Raw genomic sequence first — 11,356 nt, 5'->3', positions numbered from 1 at the left:
TTAAATCTGTAACATTATAGATTCTTATTGTTATGCAAAAGATAATACCTGATTATTTGAATAACACACATTATGTTCTTTGTCCAGAAAAACCAAGCCCACCACCAAAGCTGGGTGTGACTGATGTGACCAAGGAGAGTGTGACCCTGGCCTGGGCCAAACCAGAACAAGACGGAGGGAGCAGAATTATTGGCTACCTGGTGGAAGCTTTGGAGAAAGGCCAAGAGAAGTGGGTTAAGTGTGGCGTAACCAAGTCCATCCATTTCACAGTGTCTGGTCTGAGGGAGAATGCTGAGTACTTCTTCAGAATCAGAGCTGAGAACCATGCAGGATTCAGTGATACTAAGGAAATGGTCACACCTGTAATGGTCAAAGACCAGCTTGGTAAGTTACAGACGATTAGATTGATCAGATTCAACAATGCGATTAGTGAAGATTAATCAAAATGAAATACAAACAACAGAATAAGCCATCATCCATTACTTGAAATTATTGCATATAACCAGGAAGTAACCAGGTCAAATTATACAATGTTATACCTAGTTTCACTCTCTTTGTTACTTTTTTGCTCTAGAATCTCCTGAGATCAACATGAAGGACTTCCCCCACAACACAGTGTATGTTAGAGCTGGCTCCACACTCAAGTGTGAGATCCTATTGACTGGCCGGCCTTTGCCTAAAGTCACCCTGTCCAAGAATAATGTGCTGCTCAGGTCAACAATGAGGTTCAACTTTGAGGTCACCCCTGACAGCATCAAGATCACTTTGCGTGAGAGCATTGTTGGAGACTCAGGACGCTATGATATCACTGCCTCCAACTCCAGTGGAACCACCAAGTCCTTTATAAATATAATGGTTCTGGATCGCCCCAGTGCCCCACTTGGACCTGTGGAGCTGTTTGATGTCACAGAAGACAGCGTGAACCTGAAGTGGCTCCCACCAGCATATGATGGTGGCAGCCCCATCACCAACTACATCATCCAGAAGAGAGAGACAACCACAGCCAACTGGATGGATGTCTCTTCTGCTGTGGCCCGCTGCACCATTAAGATCATGAAGCTGAACACTGGCCTGGAGTACCAATTCAGAATCAGGGCTGAGAACAGATATGGAATCAGCGAACACATTGACTCACCAACTATCAGTGTCAGCCTTCCTTACAGTAAGTGGTCTTTGTTTTGCTTACCTCTTTTATCTTCACTCATTTATTTTTTCTACTTTTTCATGATGAACATGTTAACTTCAACTTGCCTCTTACCCGCCAGCTATTCCTGATGCTCCGTCAACTCCAGAGATTACTGCTGTAACCAGGGAGAGCATCACTGTAGGCTGGAAGGAGCCCAAGTCAGATGGTGGCAGCCATGTGTTTGGCTACCATCTCCAGATGAAAGACAGGAACAGCATCCTTTGGCAGAGAGTCAACAAAACGCTGATCCGTGCTACACACTTCAAGGTTACCAACATCGACCCTGGACTTATTTATGAGTTCAAGGTGGCAGCAGAGAACGCTGCTGGAATCAGTGTCTTCAGCCAGGTTTCTGATGCAGTGCTGGCTATTGATGCCTGTGGTGAGTGGAATGTCAAAAACTTTCTATAAGAGTCAAGGAAATATGATTTTACTTCTTAGCAACAGTTGTCTTATAACAAATTCTTACTCTCTGTTCCTGCAGAGCCACCCATCAACTTGCGCATCAGTGACATCACCAAGAGCACCATTAGCCTGGCCTGGCAGAAGCCCAACTACGATGGTGGATCTCCAATCACTGGCTACATCATTGAGAAGAGAGAGGGAGTTAGTGCCAGGTGGTCCAAGGCTAACCTTACTAATATCACAGACACTCACTTCACTGTGACTGGCCTAACCCAGGACGAGACATACGAGTTTAGAGTCATGGCCAAGAATGCCGTTGGCTCAGTGAGCAACCCATCCATGACCGCTGGACCAGCCACGTGTGTGGACACCTACGGTAGGTCTCTTTTGTGTTTTTGAGCATTTTATTCCAAACTGTGGATTGTCATAACATTTAGGACATTCATTCTCAGAGAATGAACACTTTACATTTTGGACACTCAATGGCCTTTCCTCTAGTGCCACTGTTTTTTGTTAAACTGGATATCACATTTTAGAAATGAACATATATATATCCATTAGCATTTGAACTCGCCTGTTTTTTGGTTTATCATCTAGGTGCCCCAGAGATTGAAATACCACAGGAGTACCTCAACGAGGTAAAGCACAAGGCTGGCTCTAATGTGGAGCTCAAGTTTAATATCACAGCCAAACCTGCTCCCACTATCGAGTGGTTTAAGGATGGCAGAGAGCTTGAGCTCACTGCCCAGCTCTCTTTCAAACACACATTCGAGTCCACCAGTTTGTTCCTGAAGGACACCACCCGTCTGAACTCTGGAACCTATGAGGTCAAGGTGAAGAACTCCCTGGGATCTGCATGTGCCATTGTCAGGCTGCTCATTCAAGGTATTCAGATGATTTAAAAACTGTATTTATGACAGTAATTTTGCCTTGCATGAAATGTGTCTTATATACAGTATTGACCCTGACGTGCATGAATATGTCCCTCCCCTATGCAGACAAGCCAGGCCCCCCTGCTGGAGAGATTGAGTTTAAGAAGGTGACAGCCGACAACATCACCATCATGTGGTCCCCGCCTGCTGATGAGGGCGGTGCTATGGTAACACATTACATTGTGGAAAAGAGGGAGACCAGCAGGGTCATGTGGTCCATTGTCTCAGAGAAACTGGTCGACTGCATTGTTAATGTGCCCAGACTCATCCAGGGCAATGAGTACATCTTCAGAGTTCGTGGAGTCAACAAGTATGGCATCGGAGACCCACTGGAGTCTGAACCTGTAATCGCCAAGAATGCATTTGGTAAGTAAACTGAATGAACTCATGATCATTCACCACAACTGCTCTTCAATCCAGAGTTGATTATTAGCTTTGAAAAACAAGTACACGTCAATGTATTTTATATTATTTATATATCAGAAGGCACAAGAATATAGAAAATTTGTGAGAATGCAGAAAAAAATGTTTTGAAGAATATTTGTAAACATTGGACAACTTGATTTTGTACAGTTCCTCCCAGTGAGCCATCCAAACCTAAAGTGACCATGATCACCAAGTCCACCATGACAGTGATCTGGGAAAGGCCGGCATTGGATGGAGGCAGCGACATCGACGGCTACTACCTGGAGAAGAGGGAGAAGAAGAGTCTGCAGTGGTTCAAGGTTTGTTTGCTGACCTATCTTTAGATAGATTTTGTTTAAAAAGTGTAAAAGAAGCCAAACTAATAAGTTGGCATGTGTAAGCATCATAACATCCATTTTTTTGTCCAGGTGGTGAAGGGCACCATCAGAGACACCAGGCAGAAAGTCACCAACCTGGTGGAGAACAACGAGTACCAGTTCAAAGTTTGTGCTGTCAACAAGGCTGGAGCAGGAAACTATTCTGAACCTTCTGACCTCTACAAGGCCTACGACCCTATCGGTGTGCTTATAATTTGCACTTAGCATCACCTTGCCAGACTTTTAGGAATTTCTTTTTAATATTTCTTTATTTTCAAGGACTTCACATGAAACCACTGACAACATTCATGCCCTTTTGTCTTCTCCAGATCTGCCTGGTGAGCCATCTAAGCTTCGTGTGGTCGACTCCACAAAGACCTCCATCACCCTCGGCTGGGAGAAGCCTCTCTATGATGGCGGCAGTGAAATCACACACTACATTTTGGAACAGATGAACATAGAAGACAAAGAATGGGTGACCATCAACCCACAGGTCAAGACCTGCGAGTATGTGGTGTCCCACCTCAAACCTGGAACCTACTACTACTTCAGAGTCTCTGCTGTAAACTGCAAGGGCAAAGGAGAAGACATCAAAATGTACCAGCCTGTGCAAGCCAAAGATATCTTGGGTTTGTATTCATATAGACCCCTCTGTGGTATTGACACAGGACATGAGTCTTTTACATTTGTTTTATGTTCAAGATAAAAACATATTGAAAGTATGACGGTAGTTCATTTTAGCATTAAAAGCTATTTCATATAATTGTTTTTGTCTTCAAATTATTGCCATTGATTGTTTTATTGAGTGAATCTATTATTTTCTGATGGCTTACAATTATGTCATGTGTCATTAATACCATGCATTCCTGTTCTTAACCCTGTTTGTGAAACACTTCTCTCCAACAGAGGAGGCCGATTTGGACTTGGACGTTCCCATGACGACCCAATACACAGCCAGGGCCGGCCGTGACGTTGAAGTGTTTATTCCACTGAAGGGACGCCCCGCCCCCAACATCACCTGGCGCCGTGGCGACCGCAACGTGGCTGGTGACAACCGCTATACCATCACCAGCTCAGAGCGAGCCACCACACTCCACATTCCCAAGGTCACCCGCGATGACTGCGGCAAGTACCTGCTGGAGATTGAGAACGGTGTGGGAGAACCCAAGATTATCACAGTTTCCCTTAAGGTTCTGGACAGTCCATCCACCTGCCAGAAATTGATAATCAAGAATGTGACAAGAGGAAAGCTGACCCTCAGCTGGGAGGGTCCTCTCGTCGATGGCGGTTCCCCTGTCACTAATTACATTGTTGAAAAGAAGGCCTCCACCATGAAGGCTTACCAGGTGATCACCGCCGAATGTGCCAACACAACTTACAAGGTGTCGGGCCTGGAGGAGGATATAGCTTACTTCTTCCGTGTATCAGCTGAAAACGAGTATGGTGTGGGCGACACCTGCGAGACCACTGAGCCTGTCAGAGCCACGGAAACTCCAGGAGCTGTTAAAGACCTGGTGATGGTGGACTCCACAAAGAACTCTGTTACCCTGCAGTGGACCAGACCTGACCACGATGGTGGCAGCCACATCACTGAATATATTATTGAGAAGAGAACCAGGGAAGATACCACCTGGACTTTGGGTGCAACATGCAAGCGCTGCAGCTGCGAGGTGACGGGACTCAAGGAGGACTCTGAAATGGACTTCAGAGTGTTCGCCAAGAATGAAAAGGGCAACAGTGACTTCTCCCAGATTGGTCCGATCACAGTGATGGACTTTATCATTCCACCTGAGGCCAGTCTCAGTGACTACCCCAATGGAGAGCTTGCTGTTCGTATTGGTCAGAACATCCACATTGAGTTGCCCTTCAAGGGCAAACCAAGACCTGCAATCAGCTGGCTAAAGGATAACTTGCCTCTGAAGGAAAGCGATAGGATTCGCTTCAGGACCACTGACAACAAGACTGCAGTCACAGTCAGAGGAGCCAAGAAGGAGCATGCTGGCCAGTACACCTTGGTTCTGGACAACAGAGTCATCAAGAATTACTTTGACATTAATGTGATCACTCTGGGGCCCCCCTCAGTTCCTGTTGGACCCATCCGCTTCGATGAGATTAAAGCCCAGAGTATCATCATCTCCTGGGATGAGCCCAAGGAGGATGGAGGTGGCGAGATCACCTGCTACAGCGTGGAGAAACGTGAGACCTCCCAGGCTAACTGGAAGATGGTCTGCTCCAGCGTTGTCAGGACCACCTTCAAGATTCCCAACCTGGTCAAGGGAACTCAGTACCAGTTCAGAGTCCGTTCAGAGAACAAGTATGGAGTCAGTGAACCACTAAACTCCTCAGACATTGTTGCCCAGCACCAGTACAAACCTCCAGGCTCTCCAGGAAAGCCAGTGGCCTACAACATCACCAGTGATGGTATGACCATCAAATGGGAGGCCCCAGGCTTTGATGGAGGATCCCCCATTTTGGGCTATCATGTTGAGAAGAAGGATAGGAACAGCCTCTTGTGGCAGAAGGTGAACTCCACCATCATCTCCAATAGAGAGTACAGGATCATTGGTCTCTTGGAAGGGCTGGAGTACTCCTTCAGAGTCTACGCAGAAAACAACGCAGGACTCAGCCCTGTCAGTGAACAAAGCAAACATGCACTTGCTATCTCCCCTGTTGGTAAGTACATGCGAAATACTACATCTCTCTGTGTTGATGAATAGCTTTATTTGCCGGGTTACCCAGAGTCAAATAAGAAGATAGATATCAGTTTCGTCTGTAAAGTGTTTCATCCAGTACAAAAGTAGGTCCAGGACGTGTTATAATAGACAGAAAGCAAGCGTATTTCTTTAAGTGTCTGTTCATTTAACATCAAATATGTGTAATTACGATTACAGATAAAATATAGCTATGTTTAAATGTGTTTTTCTAATTCTAAGAATATTTTGATCCAGATCCTGTTTGCTTCAGTATAACTTCAGGATTTCACAACCTAACGCTATAGATAAATTGCTTCTTTTTCTTCTCAATTAGATCCACCTGGCACCCCTGTCTGTATCGATGTAACCAGAGACTCAGTCACCCTGCAGTGGGACATTCCCAAGAGGGACGGTGGCAGCAAAATTGTGGCCTACAGTGTGGAGAGGCGCCAAGGTAGAGGCAAATGGCTGCGGTGCAACTTCACTGATATCAGCGAGACCCAGTTCACTGTGACTGGTCTGTCCGCTGGAGACAGATTTGAGTTCAGAGTGATTGCCAGAAATGCTGTGGGCACAGTCAGTCCACCATCTAACTCCTCTGGATACATTATGACCAAGGATGAGAGCAGTAAGTATTTTCAAATAGATATAAATGTATAGATAAATTATCATAAATAGTAGGTTTCTCATATCCCTTTGATGGTGCTGATTCCTCATTTGTTCATTCCCTTCGCATCTCCAGTTGCTCCTGAGATTGAGTGGTCTCCAGACCAGGTGCTCACACTGAGGGCCGGAGAGAACGTAAAGCTCAGCTGCAGCATCACTGGACGCCCCGTCCCCCAGGTTGTCTGGTACAAGGATGGCAAAGAGATTGACAAGAGGATCATGATTGACATTGAGATTACCACCGGCATTGGCACCAGTAGTCTTTTTATCCGCGATGCTGACAGAAACCACCGTGGCATCTACACAGTAGAGGCCAAGAACAGCTCCGGTACCAAGAAAGCTGATGTCAACGTCAGAGTACAAGGTTGGTAAACACTGACAATTTTCAAAATCCTTTAAAGACATTGTATGATACAAACATTTTCAAACCTATTTCTATTAACACTTTGGTTCACAAAAGCATTATAACTCATGTAAATAATATCAACTGACAAAATGACCATTTTTTTAAGTAAGTGCTCTACCTTTTGTTTCCCTGCAGAAACCCCCGGACCTGTCGAGGGTCCCATCCGTTTCACCGGCATCACAGCTGAGAAGTGCACTGTGTGGTGGAACCCGCCGGAGAACGATGGCTGTGCCGCCATCACCCACTACGTGGTGGAGAAGAGGGAGACATCCAGGATCTCATGGGCCTTGGTCACCTCCAAATGTGAAGCATGTTCTTACAATGCCACCAACCTCATCAAGGGCAATGAGTACCAGTTCAGAATCTCTGCTGTCAACAAGTTTGGTGTCGGCAAACCACTGGACTCTGATCCTATCATCGCACAGATGCAATATAGTAAGTAAAGTCACTCACATGTATTGACATGTTTACCAAACCTTAAAAATGTAACCTGATCTATTGCACTTGAACGTTGACAGAAAAAAATTACAAAAAACTGCCTTTGCATTCAAAACTTGACTTTTATAACTTGCCATGTTTTCTGCTCTCCCCATCAGCTGTGCCTGATGCCCCTGGTACCCCAGATGCCACCCATGTGACTGGAAACAGCATCACCCTGTGCTGGACCAGGCCAAGGTCAGATGGAGGTAACGAGATCAAACAATACATCCTGGAGAGGAGAGAGAAGAAGAGCCTGCGCTGGGTGAAGGTTTCCTCCAAGAGACCCATCACAGAGCTAAGACAACGTGTCACCAACCTCACTGAAGGCAATGAGTATGAGTTCCGCGTCATGGCTGAAAATGGCGCTGGCGTTGGACCAGCCAGCAGTACCTCCAGGCTCTTCAAATGCAGAGAGCCAACCAGTGCTCCCAGTGCTCCCTCAGTAATCAAGGTAGGCTTGCAGGAACACTGCATAGAATCGTAAGAGAAGAACCATAAAAAGGTGTTGAGGTCAATCTTCAAATTCTCATCCAGATGTTCTTTACTTCTTACAATTCTCATTTCAAAATAAACAAAAAAAAATCTGAACAGAGAAAAAGATAAGTTATTGGAAAGTTCTTTTGAATAATCAGTATTGATATTGAAAATTAGCACACAAATTAGGTGCAAACATAGCTTTAGTGTAGGAAACTAGAATATAGAGAAAAAGGAACAAATAAAAACATACATGAACTATGCTCTTTTCTTGTCGATCAGGTCACTGACTCCACAAAGTCCTCTGTCACCCTGGAATGGACCAAGCCAGTCTTTGATGGCGGCATGGAAATCATTGGCTACAATATTGACATGTGTAAGGCCAGTCTGGAGGAGTGGCACAGAGTCAACAGCCAGATTTGCATCCACACCAGGTACACTGCCAAGGGCCTGGTGCCTGGAGAGCTCTACAAGTTTAGGGTCAGTGCTGTGAACGGATCCGGAGAGGGCGAAGCCTCAGTTATGCCCAACCCTGTTCAGGCTCTGGACAGACTTACATCTCCTGAGATCAACATTGATGCCAACTTCAAACAGACTCACATTGTGAAGAATGGCGGCTCTGTCACCCTCCAAATTGCCTTCCGCGGCAAACCAACTCCTCTCGCCACCTGGTCTAAAGTAGACGGTGAGCTGCCTGTCATGGCCGATGTCAACACCACAGATTCCTTCTCTACTCTGACCATCGAGGGTTGCACTAGGTACGAGGCAGGCAAATACACCCTGTCCCTGGAGAACAACAGCGGGCGCAAGTCCATCACATTCACTGTCAAAGTTCTGGACACACCCGGACCTCCGGGAGTCATCACCTTTAAAGATGTTACCCGTGGAGCCTTAACAATGATGTGGGATGCCCCTACCAATGACGGCGGATCCCGAATTCACCACTACATCGTGGACAAGCGCGAGGCCAGCCGTCTGGCTTGGCAGGAGGTCAGCACCAAGTGCTCTCGCCAGATGATCAGGGTAACTGGTCTAGATATTGGTGTGCCATATGTGTTCAGAGTGATTGCTGTTAACCAGTATGGCCAGGGAGAAGCTCATGAGATGACAGAGCCCATCATTGCTACAGAAGAACCTGCACCACCCAAGAGACTGGATGTTGTCGACACCACCAACTCCACAGCCTCCCTGGTGTGGCTGAAGCCTGAGCATGATGGAGGCAGCCGTATCAGAGGCTACATTGTTGAATTCAGAGCTAAAGGCACTGATCGCTGGGTTGTTAGCGGAGAGACAAAGTCCCAGAAGATGCTGGTGGAGGGTCTGATTGAGAACACAGAGTATGACTTCAGAGTCAAGGCCAAGAACGATGCTGGAATCAGCGAGCCTCAGGCCACCTTCAGCTCTGTGGTCATTAAGGAGCCTCGCATTGAACCTACTGCTGACCTAAGCAGCATCACCAATCAGCTCATCACCTGCAAGACCTCCACCACCTTCACAATCGACATCCCCATTAGCGGCAGGCCTGCACCTAAGGTCACCTGGAAGCTGGAGGAGATGAAGCTGAAGGAGACTGACAGAGTCTCCATCAAAACCACAAAGGAGAGAACCACTCTGGTGGTGAAAGACAGCAAGAGAAGCGACAGCGGCAAATACTACCTGACCCTGGAGAATGCTGCTGGTGTGAAGACATTCACAGTGACCGTGGTTGTTGTTGGCAGACCAAGTCCACCCACAGGGCCTGTGGAAATTTCTGGAGTCTCCTCAGAGTCCTGCACCCTGTCCTGGTCCGAGCCAGCTGATGATGGCGGCACTGACATCACCAACTACATTGTGGAAAAGCGAGAGTCTGGCTCTGCCTCCTGGCAAGTGGTAAATTCCAGTGTGAAGAGAACCACCATCAAAGTGACTCATCTTACTAAATACATGGAGTACACCTTCAGAGTGTGCGCTGAGAACAAGTTTGGAGTCAGCAAGTCCACTGAGTCTGCTCCTGTTGTCATTGAGCATCCTTTTGGTAAGTTCTGTTCAACAGTTATATGTATGGATGTGAAAGCGAAGCTGCTGGAACCCTATTGTATATGTTAGGATCTTTCTTCTTCTTGTGCCCTAAAAGTATCTGGATCTCAGAAACTGTAACAGCTACAGTTCCCAAACCTGGCAGATAGGTTGGAAATCTCACACACTACTCAGAATTAAAAAAAAGTACTAATTGGCCAAAAGATGGCATTATAACAACAAACTTAATGTTTTGGCCTATAACTTTTAAAACAAACTTTACATTTTTTTCGCTACTCCTCCTACAAATTTTGAGTCCACAGTGATATTAAATATCTTTCTGTAATTTATGCTGTATCCAGAACATTTTCTTTTTTCCTCAGTGTTGGATCAAACGTCACCAAAATATCTGACAATACACCCAAAACCAGCAGAATGTTGTGTGATATTTTAAAATTTATTTTACAACCAACATTTTAACTGCTGTAAGCATTTTAAGTTTAAACAGACCTTACCACAGTTTCGCACATGTGATGTCATTGTCTCAACTTGAGAGATGTGTGGAAAGTTTGTCTCCCCAGTGGCGCAATCAGTAAGTCACCTTCTATGGTGATACATACTTGCCAACAATGTAGCAATTCATGCATGTGGTGTGTTTTCTTAAATAAGAAACAAGTATCCAAATGCCTGGATCCTGTCAATGCCACTAGCGGCTTTAATTATAAATACATTTAGATCCAGGTCAGATTAAGAATCCCTATTCTTACCTTGAATTTCCACAGTTCCTCCGAGTCCTCCAACTCGTCCAGATGTGGTATCCGTGTCCGCCAACGCCATCAGCATCAAATGGGACGTGCCATATGCCGATGGTGGCAGCATGGTGACAGGCTACTGGATTGAGAAGAAGGAAAGGAACACAATCCTGTGGGTGAGGGAGAACAAACTGCCCTGCCTGGAGTGCCATTACAAAGTGTCCAACCTGATCGAGGGCCTGGAGTACCAGTTCAGGGTGTATGCCATGAACATCGCCGGACTCAGCAAGGCCAGCGAGGCCTCCAGACCTGTGGTGGCTCTCAATCCTGTTGGTGAGGGAAACATTCATGTCTTCATGTCTCTACAAACATTTATTATGTAAATTAATGATAGGTGGTTTGCCATGACAACTAATCAACCAACGTTTTTGGTCGACCAAGGCCCTAACAACTGATTAGTCAGTTAATCTAATTACAAAACATGTAGTGCTATTTACTCGCTCAGCTAAAACAGATAAATCAGTTCAGAAAAATCTTAATGAAGCCTTAAAGAACATAAAAAGCTGTATGATTAAAGCTGTGTTT

General features: G+C 45.7%; 1 protein-coding gene and 1 long non-coding RNA gene across 4 annotated transcripts in view; one reads left to right on the top strand and one right to left on the bottom strand.

Moving 5' to 3' along the window:
• The window catches only part of LOC122885298, a 33,320-nt gene extending 22,413 nt beyond the window's left edge, over positions 1-10,907 (bottom strand). Inside the window, exon 1 of the long non-coding RNA XR_006380083.1 lies at positions 10,787-10,907. This is a non-coding gene — a long non-coding RNA (uncharacterized LOC122885298). The remainder of the gene's footprint in view (positions 1-10,786) is intronic.
• Positions 1-11,356, top strand: part of ttn.2 (titin, tandem duplicate 2) — a 246,500-nt gene that overhangs the window by 214,504 nt on the left and 20,640 nt on the right. For all 3 annotated transcript variants that reach the window (XM_044216152.1, XM_044216154.1, XM_044216153.1), the window contains 16 exons: positions 88-384; positions 575-1,162; positions 1,266-1,568; positions 1,671-1,967; positions 2,189-2,476; positions 2,590-2,889; positions 3,097-3,248; positions 3,357-3,507; positions 3,635-3,934; positions 4,212-5,978; positions 6,333-6,626; positions 6,741-7,028; positions 7,206-7,505; positions 7,667-8,001; positions 8,307-10,038; positions 10,802-11,104. In XM_044216152.1, coding sequence (XP_044072087.1) covers positions 88-384; positions 575-1,162; positions 1,266-1,568; positions 1,671-1,967; positions 2,189-2,476; positions 2,590-2,889; positions 3,097-3,248; positions 3,357-3,507; positions 3,635-3,934; positions 4,212-5,978; positions 6,333-6,626; positions 6,741-7,028; positions 7,206-7,505; positions 7,667-8,001; positions 8,307-10,038; positions 10,802-11,104 — 7,695 coding nt within the window. The remainder of the gene's footprint in view (positions 1-87; positions 385-574; positions 1,163-1,265; positions 1,569-1,670; positions 1,968-2,188; positions 2,477-2,589; positions 2,890-3,096; positions 3,249-3,356; positions 3,508-3,634; positions 3,935-4,211; positions 5,979-6,332; positions 6,627-6,740; positions 7,029-7,205; positions 7,506-7,666; positions 8,002-8,306; positions 10,039-10,801; positions 11,105-11,356) is intronic.

The sequence above is a fragment of the Siniperca chuatsi genome, linkage group LG12 (genome assembly GCF_020085105.1).
Source record: "Siniperca chuatsi isolate FFG_IHB_CAS linkage group LG12, ASM2008510v1, whole genome shotgun sequence".
Taxonomy (NCBI): Eukaryota; Metazoa; Chordata; class Actinopteri; order Centrarchiformes; family Sinipercidae; genus Siniperca; species Siniperca chuatsi.
Note: the sequence above shows the minus strand (reverse complement) of the source record. Positions and strands in the feature narration are given on the sequence as shown.